This window comes from Sabethes cyaneus, chromosome 1 (genome assembly GCF_943734655.1).
Source record: "Sabethes cyaneus chromosome 1, idSabCyanKW18_F2, whole genome shotgun sequence".
In the NCBI taxonomy this organism is placed as follows: Eukaryota; Metazoa; Arthropoda; class Insecta; order Diptera; family Culicidae; genus Sabethes; species Sabethes cyaneus.
This window is the reverse complement of record NC_071353.1, coordinates 5,292,749-5,313,744: the sequence shown is the minus strand read 5'-3', so window position 1 is coordinate 5,313,744 and position 20,996 is coordinate 5,292,749. Positions and strand designations below refer to the sequence as shown.

General features: G+C 39.8%; 1 protein-coding gene across 1 annotated transcript in view; it reads left to right on the top strand.

The window, feature by feature from the left end:
* LOC128745208 (uncharacterized) overlaps nt 1–20,996 on the top strand; it is a 308,635-nt gene that overhangs the window by 266,968 nt on the left and 20,671 nt on the right. Inside the window, exons 2-3 of the mRNA XM_053842229.1 lie at nt 4,169–4,574; nt 5,401–5,491. Coding sequence (XP_053698204.1) covers nt 4,558–4,574; nt 5,401–5,491 — 108 coding nt within the window. The 5' untranslated portion in view covers nt 4,169–4,557. The remainder of the gene's footprint in view (nt 1–4,168; nt 4,575–5,400; nt 5,492–20,996) is intronic.

The window sequence follows — 20,996 nt, the reverse complement described above, 5'->3', positions numbered from 1 at the left end:
TAGTAGAATACGAAGCTTGAGTTAATTCCTACCTCTCCCGAAATAGCGATGGCTCCTTCCCCTCTAGTTAAGGACGTTCCACATCATCCACCCTTGCTGGTTACTATCCGTCAACAAATAACTTGCTGTTTTATTTGCTTGTAACATTTAATAAATAGAAATATTAGCAGTGATCCTAGGAGGTCCTAACGTTTGATGGTCAATTTCCAGTTTTATTTTTAATTCATTTTTAATTTTTTTTAATTTTTTGCCCATTTTTTCGATGAAGATTTGGATTTCACAAATTTATTTACCTGATGACATCTTCGTCTTGGTGTTCAAACTACAAATGGTACAATACCGTGGACCCCCGTTCGTTTGACCGTTTTTAATCAGAACACTTTTTAATTTGAACCCCGTTGGTTTGCACGATGTGCAAATTAAAAATGGTTCAAATGTCATTCTCAATATGACATCATTTGCTTATGCAGACAATGTACATAAACAAGTTTGCTTGTATTGATCTAGCGTGTTTAATCTGTTTCACATTGCGTTTTCCCAACGATTAGTGAAGAAATTCAATCGGAGAATGAAATATTCGCTGCTTGCAACTGCCAACTGGATCAATCCACCAAAACAATAACAAAGAACAGGGCACCCAGTTCACACAAGTTCCAGCATATTTAGGGTTACCAGTTGTTCAAATTAAAAACTAACCCCGTTAGTTTGCATGAGGAATCGTTCAAACGAGCGGGGGTCCACTGTACTATAGATATGTGCAGAATATTTTGAATGCAGCAAACCTAACTACCGTCGAAATGGCACCGAAATCCAGAGTAAAAGTCACCAAATAATCTCGCAAAGTCCAGAAAAACATCGTAAAGGAGACAAAAAACGAATAAGCCATACCGTACCGTACTCAGGGTTGCTCGTTCTATCCAGCTTTTTACAAGCCATAATGGCGGGTGCGTGTTCGTAATATTTGAACAGTATTTTTGACATTTCCCTAATACATCGCACGTTTTCTTTCCGTACATTCCTTTAGTTTTATCGTGAACGCGCGGAAAGAAAACGTGCGATGTATTAGAGAAATGTCAAAAATGCTGTTCAAATATTACGAACGCGTCCGCCATTATGGCTCGTAAAAAACTGGATACATATTCAACAAGCTTCAATTGAAACTGATGATTGTTTTAATTAACGGCGATCGAAAGTCAGGCACGATTTGTTGATGACACGATTTTTTATACCATACCATTGCATTCAAAGTTTTTACCCTTCTACTAAAAACTTGATAGAAAAGTTTAAACTTTAAAAGCTACTGTCATAATGTAGAGTGAAACGAGTGAAACCTATACTCCACCGACGCAGATTGGAGCCTGTTTTGAAGCGAAGCGGCGCACTTCACTTGAAAACCAAACTTTTATTGCTTCATTGATAGGTGACAATTTGCAATAGAGGTTTTCCGTCAGATCATACCCCTCCTTTTCTTATTTTTTCTCAAAAGTACTCCCAATACGAGTGACAATGGTGCAAAAATATATTTTTTTCGTTGACTCTAGAATTTACTACGATTTTTTAAACAATGCAAATTGCAAGAATGTTGAGTTTCTTTTCACCAAATCACGAATGTTGAGTTTTAAAAAATTCGTTTCGGCTGCACTGTTTATCAAAATTTTCAGATTTTCTGGCAGCATTGCATAACAGTTTTTGACATATGTGTATCAGCGGTAGAGTGAAAAGGATAAAACGAATGAAAAGCTAATGATTACCTTCTTTTTCATTTCGTTTGTTGCTTGCCACAAGAGTAAAGAGTGGCACAAATGGTTTCGAAGTGGTGAAAATAGAGGACACTGGTACAAAAAGGCATGTAAGACATCCGTGAAGTGACCGGTTGAAATATACGTATTTTAGTTTTTCATTTTTACAGTAGTTAGAGGCTTTAATAAAGAAAGTTTTATATGGGTATCATTTCTAAGAGTCAAAACCGAACATTTAGTGAAAAAAAAATTTTTGACGGAAAACCTCTATTGACGGTCACGTTGCGGTTGCGACGTCCTGGTTCGTAGTTCATATAGAATAAGCACCATAGAAATAATCTTTATTAATAAATTATAATTAAGTTTTTTTTATTTTGGAAATTTGATAGAAACTGTTAAAAAATCTGCAAATGTCTACACGCCGGATGGAACAAAATAGCAAAACAAAAGTGGAATCTTTTTATAATTTCGGTAAAAAACTATAACTCTGAAATGATCAATTTATCCAAAAAAAATTGGAAAATTTAAATTTTAGTTTTGCGACTGTTATTTTCTTTTAATGAATCATACACTAAACTTTTAAAAGAATAAGGAATTTTTAGAAACCTTTTACTTTCAATATTTTTTATATTTTTTTGAGTCTGTGTGACGTCCAAAGGGGGGGGGGGATTTAGAGTTTTGTGACACAAACGGACAGAGGGGAGAGGGGGGTCTAAAAAAGCAGAAATTTGATGGACGTCATATTTGAATCGACCCTTATACGCGTATAATTTTTATTTTTACTTCTGGGCGGATTGTGATGATGATCGTGATAATCCATCCCATCGACATCTGCATATCTAATGTCGAATTTGTTTATTCAATCTGGATTGGAACTGGATGAACTTTTTGTGTTCATTTGCTCCTATCTGACAGATAAAATTCATCCAGTTTCAACACGGATTGAATAAACAAATTCGACATTCGTTTCACTCGACTGCCAGCAGCTTGATTTGGGTCCGCTGTCAAATTTTGAGCCCAGGACACACCCCATCGATAGGCAACCATGTTTTCGCCGCCAACATCTCGTGTGTGCGAAAATGAGATAGCATGTCAGCACTGCGTTTCACTCAACTGCCAGCAGTCTGATTTGAGCCATTTGAAGATAGAACCAACAAAAGGGCGAATGTCGCTAGCGTAAACAAACCGAGTGAGATTTGATTTTCCTATCAGGCGCCCAGGACATGCTATTGCTGACGTTCACTGCACTGCAGTGACTGCAGTTCCAGCACAGAGAACAGACATTCATCTTGAACCCGTAACGTGTGTAAAAGCTCAGCGGCCATTTTGAAAGTATGTGGTAATGCTCCCGCTACGTGGCGCTCACATCACTAACAGAATGGGCTTTGCTTGTAAATGGCTGTCAACATATCAAAGCTTTCGTCGTATTTTCACTAAAGCAAAGTTACTACAGCAACTGACGTATTGTTTACCCAATCCATTGCACTAAAATAAAGGTAAACATTTATCAAAAATAGCAATATTGGACTAATTTAATTTAAATCCTTGATTTTGATTACGAATTTTAAAAATGAATGAGCCATTAGCATACAGGCCGCGATTTTAGCGACCGAAAATGAATCAAAGCCAAACGCTCCAACACCGGCGGCCCTCGATGAAGTGGCAAAGGCTTTCTAGTGCTCAAAGTTGAAAAGTCCACTGCTAGTACCACCGCGGTGGGGTCATGCTGCGTGTGACGATGAAATGGTGCAATCCAATGCGGAAAACCGGAAAAAACACTAAATACGATGCCTATTTGCCATACTTTGAGAAAATTGAATTGCGATTTGGTTTCTGTTTTCAATGTGTACCGTGTTCGATAAATAACATAAACAAATTCGATCCGTTGCTACAACCGTTGTTAGGTTGCTACAGTAACTAGCATTAGAGTTGCCAGTATTTCGAATATGTAGAACATGATAAGAATGTATAATAAATTTGGCAACGTGGATGTCGGACAACTGGTGCACCCTAAGAGAGATGTCGCTAGTGTCTTGTTTAAAAGCTTACACACCATTTGCGTGATATTTTATATGAACATAATTGTCTGTTCTCTGTGGTTCCAGTTCCAGTTAGATATGCAGATGTCGATGGGGTGCCAAGACATGCTGTCGCTGACGTTTACTGCAGCTCGATATAGATGTCCTTGGAGATGTCGATGGGGTGGGGAAAATAATCCCGATTTAGCTGCCAGGCAAATATATCATCCCCCGGGAAGTATCAAGAAAAATTGCCCCTCCAGCGCTGTTCCGCCAGCACGCCACTGTACTCTGCTGTCAGTGTAGCTGTCATTTACGTTAACTTTTCATTTTCTTTCTTTTTCCATCCATCGCTCTTCAACGCTTGTGCTTGTGCAGCTAGCCAGCATTTGCTGATCGTCGGTCGACAAGTTAAATTCGAGTCGTCGTCATCGCGTACGCGTTTTTGTCGTTTTTTCTTCCCTTTTCCCAATCTGTGTGCTATTTTTTCTCTGGAAAAAAATATTGTCCATTGGCGTTATAATCGGTTGACGATAGTTTTTGGTTAGAGTTTTAAGCACATTTTGCTGACCACGGTGGTAATTTTTAGGCGTCGACATGTAGTGCTGAAGAAATTTCAAGTGCAGTTTTGAGAGAAAAAAAACGGAAAGAAAATTTTGCATTAGAGATTTCTTTTCCTTCTGTCCAATGCGTGCTAGATGTAAGTGTGTATGTGTGTTGATTCCTGTGCCTACTCTGGAGCAACTGAGGGCAGTAAAAAAAGTTTTCGTAAAAAGAAGTGAAAATATATAAGCAAGAAAATGTCAACATCAGAAAGGTGCGTTTTCTAGGAAAAGTCTGTAGTTTAGTAAAAAATTTTATTAGGTGTTAAGAAATTATTTTCTAGAAATATTGTGTTCGCAGTGATACAGTGAATGAAATTTGCTATCAAAAGGAAACAACATTGGTGATTCCGTCAAAATCGATACCGATTTTTTCGCAGTTTTTCCTTGCGCGGCGCACTGCTTTTTCTTCCCGGCCGGTGACTTCCTAATATCCTCTTCGTCTGTCTTCCCTTTGCAACATATTACTTGCGAAAGGGGAAGCAGACGGAACACAAACATGGTGTCGGATGGTGACAATATGTGGTGTGGCCAGCATCGTAAATGAGAAAGCAGTATGAAAAAAGCAGTATGAAATTCTAAAGCATCGTCATCTGTTATGCTCTGTTCAATGCAGAAGATGAACAGTTGAACTTATCCATTTATTTTGGGTGTGACACAGTGTATCATGTGCTTCTAAATAGGGAGCCGAAGAGATGAACTAAAGGATGACAACGTGCAGGAAACGGATGTTCACCGTCTGGGTTGAATGACTCACGAGCCAATTGCCGTGTAAGATCATTAACAAGGTCAACCCCACAGACGGCGTAGACCGATATTAGCTGGCTAATATTTTGAAAATCTGGAGAATTTTACAGTGAATTTATATTGATTAACTCATGCGGCCTATTTTACGTCGAACTGGTTGTTTCCTTTTGCACAGTTGAATGTGTGAAAAGTCATCCTTGCATGTTACTCTGGTGAATGTGAATGTGAATACTATTTCATCTTTTTTTTTCTATCCTTTGCAACGATGGATCCATCTGATGCTCGATATTGCAGAGTGGAATGGGTGGAAATAATCGAGCCTCGCACCAAGGAGCACATGTATGCTAACTTGACGACTGGAGAATGCGTCTGGGATCCGCCTGAGGTGAGCCTTTTTTTATGTATTCTTATACTTAAACTATACAGTATTATTCACTCAAATACTACAGCGTCTTGTTCAGAACAGTGAAAACAAAACAATTCATTTCTTGTATTTAAAACGGAACTGAGATAATATGCTGAGACAAAAAGTCATTCGTTTCCTATTCCTGCAAAAAAACTGTATGTGCGAATTAAAATTTGCAACTTGTAGTTGTTATCATTGTTTCTACTTTAAGCACATAGAAGATAGGAGGTTGTTTTCACTACTTGACCGCACACCCATATGTATGCAATTCGATTAAAGCCAACGGACGATCGCAACGTTTCCAGCGATCCGAACAATTACATTATGTGATATACTGAACGTCGGTTGCTTGATAGAACTTATACTCCGGGTTTTATTGTGCTGCCCGCTAAATCATCAACAGCTTATATGTAAACACACGCATGAGGATTATTCGTTGGCATCGAATGCGGGCAGTATCTGGCAAAACTAATTGAGATTTATGGATCTGTAATGAAAAAGAGTGACCATTTTATGGCTGTTATAAATAGCCATAAATAAATAGTGGAGTCTTTTCGAAGCTTGAAATTGATATGGAACTTTGTGTTTAAATGCCAATATAGTTGCCACCATCCGTCGAAGAGTTAATGCAAAAACCATACGCTCAAGCATGACAGTAAATGATAGCTTTTAGATAGATCGACTGTTTTATAACGGTTATATCACTCATATTGGGAAAATCATTTTTACTACATATCTCTTACACAATTGAGTGGTAGACTGTCCAAAAACCGACTCTTTTTTGTGATCTGTTTCAAAGTCATAGGTAAATAATGTGAGCGCACATGTTGTCTATTGCTCAATAAAGTTTGCATGTATCATGATAAAGTAGGCTTTTTTATTTTATTGATTCGACCAAAACGCCGAAGGCAAATAAAGATAACCCACTGCAACCAATGGCAACGAGAGTTAAATAAACTGTCATAAAAACTCAAATGCTACTAGAGAAAAAATCTGAAGCAGATCTGTGAATATAAAAAAAAGTCTGAATATTTTTGCGCTATCTAAGTTGTACAACCAGTTTCAAAAATAGCATACATTGGAAACGCTATTGATTTCGCTAGTGCTCGTGTCACTATCGTATAGCCGTTTCCGATCTGAGCTATTATATCATCGTCTTAACCGAGACCTGGCTTGCTTCACGTACACTTTCTAGTTAAGTGTTCTTCTCCTATGAAGTTTTTCGCTGTGACAGAAATCCGCAAAACAGCCGGAAATCAACTGGAGGGGGCGTTCTGATAGCAATTCGTAAAGGATTAAAAGCGAGTGCTAGAGACAACAAGGATTGGGACTGTTTGGAGCAGACCTGGATTTCAGTTGCGCTACATGATCGGAACTTGTTTTTATGCGTTGTGTATATCACGCCTGACCGGACTCGTGACATCGCTCTTATCAATACGCACTGCGAATCTGTCTTCGCTGTCATCGAGAGGGCTGCTCCAGTCGACCAGATTATGATGCTGGGGGACTACAATCTGCCTGTCATAACGTGGAAGCCATCGCAAGGCGGTTTCCTGTGTCCCGACCAAGCTCTTTCTATACTCCATACTGGTGCTACCAGTATTCTCGACAGTTACAGTGCCACCACCCTGTCACAAATCAATCACGTCGTTAACGGTCATAACCGCTGCCTGGACGTCTGTTACTTTTCAACATAAGATGCCGCACCATTCCTCTCAACAGCTCCAAGGCCTTTAGTTAAAGATGCACCTCATCATCCTCCGTTAATTGAAGCGAGTCACTCGTGTTTGTTTTTAGCAATATCGAAGTAGGATTCAGAGGAAACTCAGGTCGCACCCCAAAGCTTTCTGGAAGTTTGTGAACGAGCAACGCAGGGAATGCGGGATGCCCTGCTGATCTATCGCGATGAAACTGCCTCAAATTGTACAGACATGCAGCTTATTCGCTGAAAACTTTGCTAGCGTGTTTAGTCATGCAAGTTTAACCAGCGACGATGTCGACTGCGCTGCAAGGAACGTCCCATCGTACGATCGAGCTCCAAGCAATATGGGGATAAACACCGAGGGGGATAAACTCCTTCAATCCCGGGCCTGATGGAATTCCGTCCGCTCTCCTGAAGAAGCACATCTCTTGTTTGGCTAGACCACTACAGCTCGTATTCCAGAAGTCCATCTTCAGCGGTATTTTTCCGTCTTGCTGGAAATCTGCTTATATGTTTCCTGTGCACAAAAAAGGCATCAAGCGAGACGTGGACAATTACCGAGGAATTACATCGTTGAGTGCCATCTCGAAATTGTTCGAGCTAATCATCTTGGAGCCACTTTTTTCACATTGTAGGCAATATTTGATCGCGGATCAGCAAAGATTCCTCCCTAGTCGATCCACTACTACTAATTTGCTGTGCCTTACTACACAGCTTGTCGACAACATGTCTGCAATGACGTAAACCGACGTCATATATACCGACTTGTCAGCCGCCTTTGATAAGCTCGATTACGTAATCGCAATCGCTAAACTCGAAAGGCTTGGGATAGGCGGAACTTTCCTACGATGGTTCCGTTCTTATCTAACAGATCGTCAGCTGATGGTTGCCATCGGTGATTGTAGATCTAGCACATTCTGCGCCATATCAGGTATTCCGCAGGGTAGTCATCTCGGACCGCTCATATTCCTGATCTATTTCAACGACGTGAATCTCGTACTTGAAGGACCAAGGCTATCATATACCGATGATCTGAAAATATTCTCCCGTGTCCGCTCAACTGAAAAACTGCATCGCTCTCCAACGCGAGCTGGATGTCTTCGCTAATTGGTGTACCTTAAACAGAATGGTTGTAAATCCCTCAAAGTGCTCTGCAATATCCTTCTCACGTAAAAAATATGCTGTTATCTTCAACTACACGCTGCTATCGAACACTATCGAGCGGGTTGATCATATCAAAGACCTAAGTGTAATCTTCGTTACAAAGCTAACATTCAAACAGCATGTATCTTATATCGTCAACAAGTCCTCTAACCATGCCATTCATTTTTAGAATCGCCAAAAGTTTCACCGACGTCTACTGCTTAAAAGCATTATACTGCTCCCTGATGAGATCGACTCTGGAGTACTGTTCTGCGGTTTGGAACCCGAACTAATACAACAATTCTGAACGAATCGAATCCGTCCAACGCCGCTTACTACGTTTTGTCCTTCGTCGGCTGCCCTGGCAAAATCTGTATCACTTGCCGAGCTACGAAAATCGATGTATGATGTATGATCCACCTAGATACTCTCTCTACACGGAGAGATACATCTAAAGCCCTGCTAGTCGCTGATACTCTGCGAGGTAAAATAGATTGCCCTCGACTTCTAGAGCGAATCGACCTTAATGTGCAGCCTAGATCCGTTCGAAATACTGCTATGCTGAGGACGTCATACCACCGTACGAACTACAGCAAATATGGGGCCCTCAGCGGTCTCCAGAAGACGTTGGACAAAGTAGCATTCATATTCGGTCCAATTAAGTTGACTATCCGTTTAGTTATATTTATGTGAATTTATTACTATTTATACACTGGACCACTAGTTTTAAGAAGTTAGACCATCATTAGGACCATGTAAGTCTGTTGATGTAATAAATAAATAAGAAATACTACTCAAGAAAAGTGCCCAAGAGTTGGAAAACGGATGTTACTAATATATGTTTTATTATAATCACTTTAACAGCTTAGGTCATTCGTGACTTCTGCGAGGTTGGAATTTGAACCCGGGTCCTCGGCGTGAGAGGTGTGAATGCTAACCTCTACGTCGGGATTGACCCCACTAATATTTTTTATTTTCGCTGTTACTAATTGTCTCTCTTTGAAAACTTTATATCAATTTTGTATACAATTTGATCAAATTTTACAAGGACATTCATATGCATAACAGCATAAACTATTGATTAGTTTTTATTTTTAAGCCCAAATAAAGTTTCATCCAAGGTGAATAGAGATTAGCCTTGGATTCATCATCTGTGGTATTCTGAGGTAAAAAAATGTCCTCTCATATGAAAATTCCGAAGCTTTAGGTAAAAGCTGAAGATCTACAATTAGATTACATGCATATAAGTTTCGAAACTTTTTAAACCAACGAGCTCTGCCGTGTGATGGATGACGAAGCTGACTTTCAACAAATCATAGGACAGGAACTTTATACCAGAAGAGATCGGCAAACGAAAGTGAAGTTCAAACGGGCTTCCCTGTAGTTGATAATATTTTGCAGTAAACAAGATAACCGTGGACAGAAAAACTAGACTTGCTAACATGTGCATATTATCTACTTCCAGTAATAGAAGAAATTTATTAGACTATACTGACACCTCCCTCATTGCGACTGTTGGCCGCCACATTAACCAGGCATCCCACGCGACCGGTAACATGCGAGTTACAAACAGTAATATTTTGAAATAAATTTCCTCTAGTTTACTGATTAGCGCTGTTACTCTATTTGCACAGCCGCAACTGAAATAACAATCTGTCAAAGCGAACATTCTCATTTTTCAGTATGGTGCGCAGTTAAACATCACATATGCTCTCTCGATGTAAAAAAAAACGTTTTCAACAGTCATGGAAATACGTTGTTTACGTGATCCATTTCTTTTATTAAAATAAGCAACTTTCTATTGTGGCGAAATGGATTGAGCAATACATTGATTGAAATTTAAATTTAACTAGAAGTTGGCAAATTCGATCAGAAAATGTTTAAACTCACAATTGAACGATTTTCTCCGGCTCGTACTTTTCTAGCGACGTTATCTAAAAATACTTCGTTAAACTTTTCATCAATTTTTTTCAACAATCCGACTAATCATCAAAAATTCACACTCTGTCTGACTTGAGCAATATCTAGCTAACCATGCCTATGTTGGCTTCATTACTCATTAATGCCACATCAAGAGGAAATAATGGTTATAGTAATACCGATTACGACGATATTCACAACTCGTCTGCTCGATATCTTCTGTTAATAATCGAAACAGATAGAGCAACAAAAAAAAATCTCTTGACTGTAGTTATTTTGTTGTCATCACAAGACGCAAGTAGAATTTCAATTTCTTTTTGGCATTTCCTCGTGCAATTGCTATTGATTCCATTGACTATAGAACATTTTCCAGTGAGCTATTCTATAAAACAAATAAGTAAACAAAACAATTATACTTTTTTTTACTCCCATTCTTCTCTTTACAACAGTTTGACATTGGTTTTCGTTTTGTTTTTTCATGACGTACCGACGACGATGAACTAACCTCCAGAATAGGTAGCAACCCATCGAATAGGGCTGCAACGCGTAGAAATTCACTGTGCACTATTCAACGACCACATTGTCGGTCGCGGCGCAACTATATAGAAGAGTGTGTGGATGTGCCCAACAGACACCGCCGCCGCAGCAGCGGTCAGAGGAAGTGATGCTTCCGATCCGCCTCCACATAGCAATCCGGCGTGTCCGGCGTTTTTCGATGAGCACTAGCATTTAGTGATTTCCCCCCTTCTTGTTACCGTAGGGGTTCGGTTAGGACTGGTGGCTGGTCGCGTGTCTGTGTAGATGCGTATATGTGCGCTTCAATTCATATCGCCGATCACTGTTTACGGTGTAGCAATCGGAATAGTAGCTGCAAAATGGTTAAAATCAGTAAAACATTGGTGATCCGTTGCACTAGAGCTAATGAATTGATTTTGAAAAATAAATGTTAGTTATAAACATTACTGAAACAAACAATCAGATATTGCTCAATTTGTTGAGCTGAGTTTAATAGAAACTAGCCTTATTCTGCTTTCGGTTCATTTGCCGTGTATGTGATTGATTTTATATTGTTCATTGTATAATAATCTTAAAAACTAAAACTAGTCCAAAACTAGTTATAAATAAAAAAGGTTGACGAAAACCATTTTGAGCACTATGGAATCTCATCTCTATTCCCATGAATAGGCAACGTACATGGTAGTCAAGGCTGACCTGTACTCAGTGCACCGATTTTGCTAGTTTAACTGTAACACCTCAACAGAGCAAAATTCGAATGAGGCATTTATACATACTTACTTACGTACTTACTTAGGTTGCTTGCCGTCCTAAGACAAAGCCTGTTGAACAAAGTTTCTCCATGTAACTCGGTTGAAGGCTACCGCTCTCCAATTCCTCGGACACCGAGTATTCTCCGCCAGATCTCGCTCCACCTGGTCTAACCATCTTGCTCGCTGCGCTCCTGGTCGTCTTGTTCCTGCCGGATTTGAGGCGAACACCATCTTTGCAGGCTAGTTGTCCGGCATTCTTGCAACATGCCCTGCTCATCGTATCCGTCCAGCTTTAGCCAACTTTTGGAGGATACTGGGTTCGCGATAGAGCTGTGCGAGTTCATGGTTCATCCTCCGCCTCCTGTAGGCCGCCGAAGATCGTTCTTAGCACTCGTCGTTCGAAAACTCCGAACACTCGCCGGTCCTCCTCGAGCATTGTCCATGTTTCATGCCCGCAGAGAACAACCGGTCTAATAAGCGTGCACTTTGTACGGTGACTTAGTCTGCTCGACCGCAATTGCTTGTGAAGCCCATAGTAAGCACGACTTCCGCTGATAATACGCCTCCGGATCTCATGGCTGGTATCATTGTCCGCCGTTACCAGTGAGCCAAGGTAGACAAATTCGTCGACTACCTCAAACTCATCACCGTCGATCAGTATACTACTGCTCAAGCGGTGTCGGTCGGCCTCGGTTCCGCTGGCCAGCATGTACTTTATTTTAGACGTATTTACCTTTAACCCAATCTTTTCTGCTTCGCGCTTTGGCCTGGTGTACTGTTCACCCACCCTCACAGATGTTTTGCCGATAATATCTATGTCATCGGCAAAGCAGACGAATTGGCTAAATTTGTTGGGAAAGTACGCATCAGCGTATCATCGCTAAAAGCAAGGGCAAACTTGTCCTCAGCAACAATTTGCGACCACAATCGAGTATGACCAGTGGAACCGTCCACAGACTGCCAAAGGCCAATCATGTGTAGTCGATAAGGCGTCACAACTTCCCCTCTCTGCCCCACCATACAAGACAACCATACACCAGTATTGGTCTGACAACGACCGTGTACAACCAGTGTATGTATTTGGGTTCGGGCACAGTCTTACAACCCAGCTCAACTCCATCAATGGGTATGAGCAATCCGTAAACTGTGTACAGCCATCGGGGTCAGCTACAAAAGACAATCTTCGTGACTGTCGCAGTGGCATTTTTGAACCCAGTGCCCTTCTGGCATACAACAAAAAAAAATGTATTTGGGTTTAAGCCCCCAAGAGTTGCCAATTGCCAGTCTACATTGCCCAAAGGCCATGCACGCTTAATTCGGAAATCAATATTTGTGGACCAGTCAAGCTTGGAGTTGAGAATCAACCCCACGTACTTCACTTCGTTCACAACATCAACATCCGAATCGTAAAAGCGCAGAGCGCAAGCTCCATTGATATTTCTACGTCTTGCAAATAAGACGATGGATGTTTTGCTCGGATTTACCGAAAGTGCAGTTTCTCGACACTACGTTTCCACGACGCGTAGTGCTTACTGCATTAAGTCAAATAATGTGCTTATGCACTTTCCAACTACTAGGATGAGATAGTCATCCGCCAGACCATATGACGGATAGCCTAGACCATTGAGTTTCCTCAGTAGGCCATCCGCCACAAGGTTCCATAAAAGAGGCGAGAGAACGCCATCTTGTGGACATCCATGAACACTTTGCTTCCAAATACTTGCTTGCCGTAACGACGAAAAAGCAATCGGTTACTAAGCATTTGTTCTATCCACTTTATGATTATTGAAGGTGAAGGCACATTATGATAACGAGCAGCCTTCAAAATGGAAGCGAAAGATACGTTATCAAGCGCGCCTTCAATATCCAAAAAAGTTCCTAAGCAAGATTCCTTTCGTGAAAAAGCAACCTCAATTTTATTCACCACAACATGTAATAAAGTGGTTGTAGACTTGCCACTTTGATAAGCATGTTGTGCTGAATGAAGAGGAACTTCTACTAAGGTTGTTTCGCGGATGTGATGGTCAACAATCCGCTCAAGTGACTCAGGAAAGACGTTAGACTGACGCTAGACGTTGGTCTAAAACTTTTTGCTTGCTCATATGTCGCGCGTCCACCTTTAAGAATAAACTTAATGGTTATTTCACGCCATTGAGTTGGGATGTACCCAATAGCAATACAACACACAAACATCCTTTTCAGAATGTGTTTGAAGTATTTAAATCCTTTTTGCAGTAGAATAGGGTATATTCCATCTGTTCCAGGAGCTTTGTATGGAGAGAAGCTGTTCACGGCCCAGTTAATTGCTTCAGTTGCGAAAGCCCATGAATCTAAGCCACTTAAAACGATTTCTGGATCGTTTCGAACTTCAGGTTCCGCACAGCCCGGAAAGTGACTATAAAAGAGACATTCTAGGATTTCATTATCATTCGAACAGCATTCGCAGCATTCGCCTGTGCCAGCTCATGCGTGCTGAAGATCGTAGAGCCTTTGCATAGGCTTTTCGGGCTTGCTTTAAAGGCTCCACGCCATCCCTACGACGTCTTATCCAGGCTCTCCTACATCGTTTTTTTTAGTTTAGCGAAATTAGAGTTCCACCATGGTGTTCCTCTAGTCGTTTTAATGGTTTTTAGCGGGCAAGCTACTTCAAAAGCTTCCGCAATAAAAGATGTTGTGACATCTACAGCCACATCCAAGTCGATCGATGACTCAATCGTCGGTTCGAATCCTTAAAATTTAGTCGCCAGTTCCTCCTCAAAGAGTTCCCAGTCAGAAAATCTCGGATTGCGAAAGGTTGCAGCGTTCAAGGAGACACCCAAATGATCAAAATATATAAAGCAATGATCAGATATCGGTGTCTCATTTGAAACATGCCATTGTGCCAACTCATGACTGATCCTGTTAGAGCAGAGTGTTATATCTAACACTTCCACTCTACCAGCTCGTATGAAAGTTGGACAATGGCCAATGTTGAGTATTCCAAGGTTGGTACCACTCAAATATTCTATCAAATCAGAGCCATATTGATATCCGAGCTGCCCCAAATGATGTGATGGGCATTGGCATCACTGCCTACAATTAGCGGAAGCCCATTTGATTGGCAGTATCTCACCACATTTCTGAAATCGTCGCTGGGAGACGGTTCGTCATGTGGGAAATATGCAGAACAGTAGACATAACGCATATGGACATCATCCACGACGAGTTCTACTGTGACTGCACAAATATCTCGAGTAGCCAACTCAATATGCATGTCCTGGGCATCAAACGAGGATTTGTCATACCAGTTTTGCTGAAAACAGCAAAGTTCTGGTTTCCAATATCCGTTGAATGAAAATAACCCTTGAGGAAATATGGCTCCTGAACCAATGCGATGGTGACAGGGCCATTATAAAGTTTTTCGCATAAATACAAATTTGTCCCGTTTGTGTTGAAGATATATTTGTGCAACTCTAACTATTTGACTAGCGGAGTATATGCACAAACAATCTCCAACACAGATCAGACAGCAAATTGTAAGCGAAGCCAATTATGTTGGCCAGAACGCACTTGGCGTAATATCCATAAGGGAAATGGGATAGGATTCGTATGTCATTCCCACGAGACGCAAGGGACAACAAAAATCGGCCGTTCCAGAGTCCCGCATGGCCCAGTAGGGGCAAGATGGCCAAACCGCGATGTGACACAGTTGCGTTATGGGTAAAAATTTAAAATTACATAATTACGTACAGTGTCTGAGGTATACCTGCATTTGACATATTTTTTAGGATTACGATGCAGTAAATATCCGCAAGCTTAAAACTAAACGGATAGCTTAATCTACGCGTCGCTGTTTAATTAGATTCCTGCCATCAACCATACCCATAAAAGTAATAATTGATCACTTTCGAAAGTTGAGTTTTCACGCAATCGTTTAGTAACCCCAAACTAGAAGACTCAACTCGACTAGTTAGGCCAGTCAAAAACAAGTGAAACTCTTCGTCCGTGTGGGGATATATCGTGGTGTTAATGCGTTTTCGCGGGGTAACTGTATACAAAAACAAAAAAAAAACAACACGCATTGTTTCCCCATTTTCGGCATGCAACTCCACACGTACTTGCTCGTTTTGAGTAGCTGCCAAAAACCGCAAAGAAACACTCTTGAATCCTCCCTCCGGGCTAGTCAATGTTCGCTGCAGTGGCCAATCGATTACGAGCGAGTGGTTGGCTCTTGGCATGTGCACCAGGCGGTCGGTATTAACTGCGTTTTCACTTTCATGGCAGTTTGATGCATAACTCGGGATGAGATTCGTTCATCTATCCGAGTGCTCCACGAGCATGGATGTAAAATGACTTTGCTGTTGTTGCAGCAAGAGCTCCTAACTGAACTGAGTATGATGATACTATCTTATGGAAGTGTAGCATCGACGCGAACTGAAAGCTAATCATCATCCTATGATCCTACGGCGGGTAAAAGATTGACTCTGGGTGGTTAATTTCCGCTGCGAATCATCTACTCGACAGTTTACCAGGCACACCATGTGTAATATGGATCAATCAACTTTTCAGTAATAGTTAATATTCACGCAGAGCAGGGCCGTTACGAAAGATCATACGATGTGGATCATCATAGTCACAACGAGAGCATAGATATACATAACATCGTGTTCGGTGCAATACGATAGCCGTGACAGTCTGTAAACTATACCGATTCATATTATTGTGAATTTGATGTTGCTCTGTGTTTAGTGGTTGCTCCTCCCACGCAGTCTGTACTTGCTCCTGGTTAGTAGGTGGTACAGAAGTAAAAACCATTTATCCCAATTGTAGGGTAAATGATTTTGAAATGGACCTAGTCGAATTCTGATCTTGAATGGACCTATTTTTAAATGAGAATTTTAGGATATAATTATCAAGTCTTTGTACTGTATTTAGCTTTTATGTTTATCTTTAATCATTTCTGAACGTAAATATACTAAAATTAAATTAAAATTATAGCCAAAACCACTTTATTGCCGCGTATTTAAAAGTAGCTGTTTTTCAGCCTTTTTGCAGTTACCATAGAGTATTTTCAAACTGTTACTACCCGGAACCCTTCTGGTTTGAAATAAAACAATACTCTTAAAATGATGCTAAAATATGTGTAATTTCAATTTAGGTATTTAAAAGTTCAGTAAAACCAGTAAAATCTTCAAATTCCTTAAAAATGTTAACCCCCTTTTTTGATCTTGAATGGACCTAGTATTGATTTTAGAATGGACCTAGCTTTGCGCTCCGAGACATCACTGGCGGTAGCTATCATTGCCTACCACTAACGAACACGCCGTTGTATATTCCATAAAACTGCTTGTTGTCACTATAGTATCTCCGTTTATAATTAATCTATAAGCGCGGGATATTGAAAGTAGGCTTGATTTATAGCCTAAATAAAAACTTAATTATATTGATAAAACTAACTATCACTCATCCTTTTTCGTAGTTGCTTCATAGTGTTTGTACATTGTAGCCTCTAGTTTTGAAACTAAAAAGTCTTCCTAATTAGTTAGCTAACATATGTCATTTTATGCTTAAAACAATATAAACTTAATTTATTCTCAGTACTGTACAAAAATTTTAACCATCATTGATTAAAAGATAAGATGGATCAAAAGATAAGAGGGATACTAACTGCCTTCTGTTAAGGGGGCATAGTACCTTTTCAATTTTTTAAAACCTAATTTTTTTTTTTGATTATTTCGAAAGATTAACATTTTGACCATATATGCTTGAAGTCGTTTGCATGAATTTCAAATATTGACAAAGTTACAGCTATTTGTACCGCGCATGTCTGGAGCGATTAAACAACGAGTAAAAACTTCAACGTCGTTTTTCTCGAAACCAGGTTTTGAAAGTCGGTACCATAAGTATCTCAAGAACGGCTCAAGCAATTCTTATGATTCTTTTTTTGTTTGAAAGCCAACAAAATTATCTAGTGTTTGACCCATCCTTTTCTTGATAGTGTAATTTTTGAATTTTTTAGAAATGTTTAAAGTCAATTTTTTCGCTTAAAAACCATACTTTTATGTTTCAATGTCCGCCATTTTGTTATGTGTTCGAATTCTAAAAAAGGATGGATCAACCACGAGATAATTTAATGTTCTTTCATGTCGTTTTGGAATTTTTCAATTCGGATAAGCCCCCCAGCGCCAATCCATGGTACCGCAATTCATGGTTTTTTTAAACGACTATCTTCAAGGAGCCGTAGGGGCAAGGGGAAGAGGTTCCCTTATGAAAACAAAATTGCAAATATTAGTATAAAATGGAATTCGGAAACTCCGAATTCGAATTTCCATTTCTGTTTCGTGCTAGAAGTGTTAAGTACACTCATTTTTCGAGTTTTTCAGGCTGTAGAGCCCACGGACAATTGATTTTATACTCATATCCTCCAAATTTTTTTTAGCCCCCCGATTTTTCAAGCCAATTTCCAAAGGGGGGGGTGACAAAAACTTAAAAAATATTTTGCAAACGCCTTATATTCCGCCGATAAGTAAGCAGGTTGACTTCACATCACCTTTTGGTCGATTTGGGAGATTGAAAATCAGTTTAGTAAAATATTCAAAATCATGCAACCGGACTAACGTTGTACTACGTCATCCGTGGTCGTATCTTATACACAACCCCTCTGATTTTTTTCTTGGGGGATGTAAAGTTTTCTTTAAGCACCTCTCCCCTCTGACTTGTGACAAAATTAATACCTCCTTGTCCACCGAAATTGAGTGACTCTGAGATCTAAAATATTCATTGTTGAATCTTCCTATTTTCTATCTGGTACAGTTCTTCATCGACTATCATTTAAAATTAAAACCTAGTATCTAAGCTTACCTTTAAACCTAGTAGAATTACCAAGTCTAATTTTTTCAAGCACCATTTACAGTATGATTTCGAATTTGACAACAAATGCGTGTCGCCTATGTTGTCAAAATCGAAACCTTGGCCAAATCTAGACCATTTTTCAACTGAAAAAATTGCATATAAATGTGTCAAAAATTGAATAATTACCACTAATTAACGAATTTTTCACGATTGCAACGGTTTTATATTCAAAATGTTCGACAGGGGCAAACCTTTAGATGCTTTGCAGTAAGACGTAGTCCTACGTCAGTAAAAGTCTGACCTTTCGAAATATGCAGTCACTAAATAAAAACTTGAACCCCACTGTACTTGATAAACTACGTTTAATACAAGTTATATTACATATTTTTAATGAATGGTTTAAATTTTTGAAACTAATAGGCGACATAATTTTTTTATGACGTGGAAATCGTTTCAACCATATCTGAACAACAGGTAATAATAAATTCCCAATATACAAATGTCACACACAGATACATACACAACGCATATCAAGTCACTGAAACAATGTTCAATTGTTGGGCTGACATAAAAACAAGACCCTCGGTGACTGTAACCGATTTCAAATTTTTCAACCGACTTTCATACCTTTCTAACAGAGTATAAGAAAGGTAAAAGCTGTTCAACCTTGTGTCCTATTAATAAATAACAGTAGTATAGTTGTACTATTAAAAAAAATTCTTTGTTATTATGTTGTTCATTTACATGGAAGAAACTATGACAATCCTAATTTAGGTCCATTTCAAAATCAAAAATAGGTCCAATTCAAGATCATGTTGGGTCCATTCAAGATCAAAAAAAGGCTTTGGCAAAAAACGATATATTTAATAAAAGTTTCATCAATTATACATTTTTAAAGTACTGATAATGTAGAAAAAATGTGGTACTTTCCAACAAATAGTAACATCACCACATATTATTTATAAATGGCGAGTAAATTGAGCAGGAGTGCGAGTGGTGGTGTTAAAAAGCGCTAAATAGGTCCATTCAAGATCAATTACCCTATATCAACACTAGTACTTTTCGTAAAGCTGTAAAGCTGAAGAAATGTAGCGGCTCTGTTACCGCACCAGTAGTGATCAAAATTTCATTTTTTTGACATTTTTTTCGGAAGTTAACTTGTACTTGTACATTGATTTCACAGTGTTGAATGTGAACCTTTGCAAGGTACGGCAAAGTATAGTAATGAGTCATTTCGGATTAAGGTTTAAGGAATGCGCGCGTTTCAAAAAAACGTAAGAGGCAACATTTTACCTATTTTATACAGGATTATCTATAAAAATTTTATTATTTGATTGTGAGGAGATATGCCTTTTTGGTGTTATTTCATTACAGTCAATACTTGAAAACCATCAAACATCAGAAGGAAAAATTTCATATTGCCTTCTTCCTTTCTTGTTTTTGTAAAATCAAACCTTATATGATGACAGCGAGTTCTAACAGCTGATCGAATCGGTTAAATAAACAAACTACCAATTGCGCGTCAACCTTGAGCAAACATGTTTCATCGAAAGAAGAAAAGGATGAAATTTAAATTTTCAACACCCGAAGGCAACACATCGAGAACGATAATGAGTTAAATGCGACTGTAATCATTCGACGGGCGTTTGAAATCATAAGCAATACATCCCTCCCCGCTAATGCGAGCACATCGCGGAAACCGTTTTGTTTTGACCGAATAATATCAAAATGAATCGAATAAAGAAAAACGAAAAATGATTTGGGGCCCGCGGGTGGCCTTGGCTCGTGTTTAACCACCGTGGAACGACGGACGGCGGGCACAGATGCGGCACCGATAAGAAACTACAGTCGGCGAATGTTTTGCACTTTCACACCGTACTTCCAGCGGCCAGCCACACAACTTGGCAAAAAGAATAATCGCTCATATATCATTGAAAGGTTTATGCTTTAGTAGCAGTGTAATAAAAAGATCATTTTTATAGCTTAATGTCGAATTATACTGTATAAACAGACTACCCACAGTGAAAAGACACAGCACACCTGACCGGATTGTAGATTATTTCCACTCTGCAGATGTTTCTGCATGAGAGCTAACGGCATTGACCCGTATACTATCGGCCGGGATGATAGATGCTCTACGGAAGGAAGTTCGCTCTCTCTTTCTCTCGCAGTTCCAGCGGAAATGATGTCAAATGCATCTTTAACTGGAAACTAGCAACAACGTGATATAGGCGAAGTGTTCCAAACTGACCCACATTTAGATACCCAATGATGGAAACTAACAGTCATCAGCTACACAACTCTCAAGGTTATTTGCAAGCCAGCTGAACCTCAGTGTACCGACCCGACATTGGCGCTCGCTGGATCGGGTGCTTCTATTCGTAAACACCAAATCGCCAGACATGGTCATAAACGAGCGAAAGAGAGCGTACAAACAAATTGGTGCACCGGAGCAAGACCCCACCCGCAAAGCATCTATACCGACTGTTGTTACTGTGCACCTCCTCCTCCGCCGGTCGGAATGGAGCCTTCAAGTTTTTTTCATTGAAGAGCACAAGCCAAAAAAAATTTCCGCGAGTTGCTACTGCTGCTGCTGCCGCTGCCATAATTTCCACTTCGA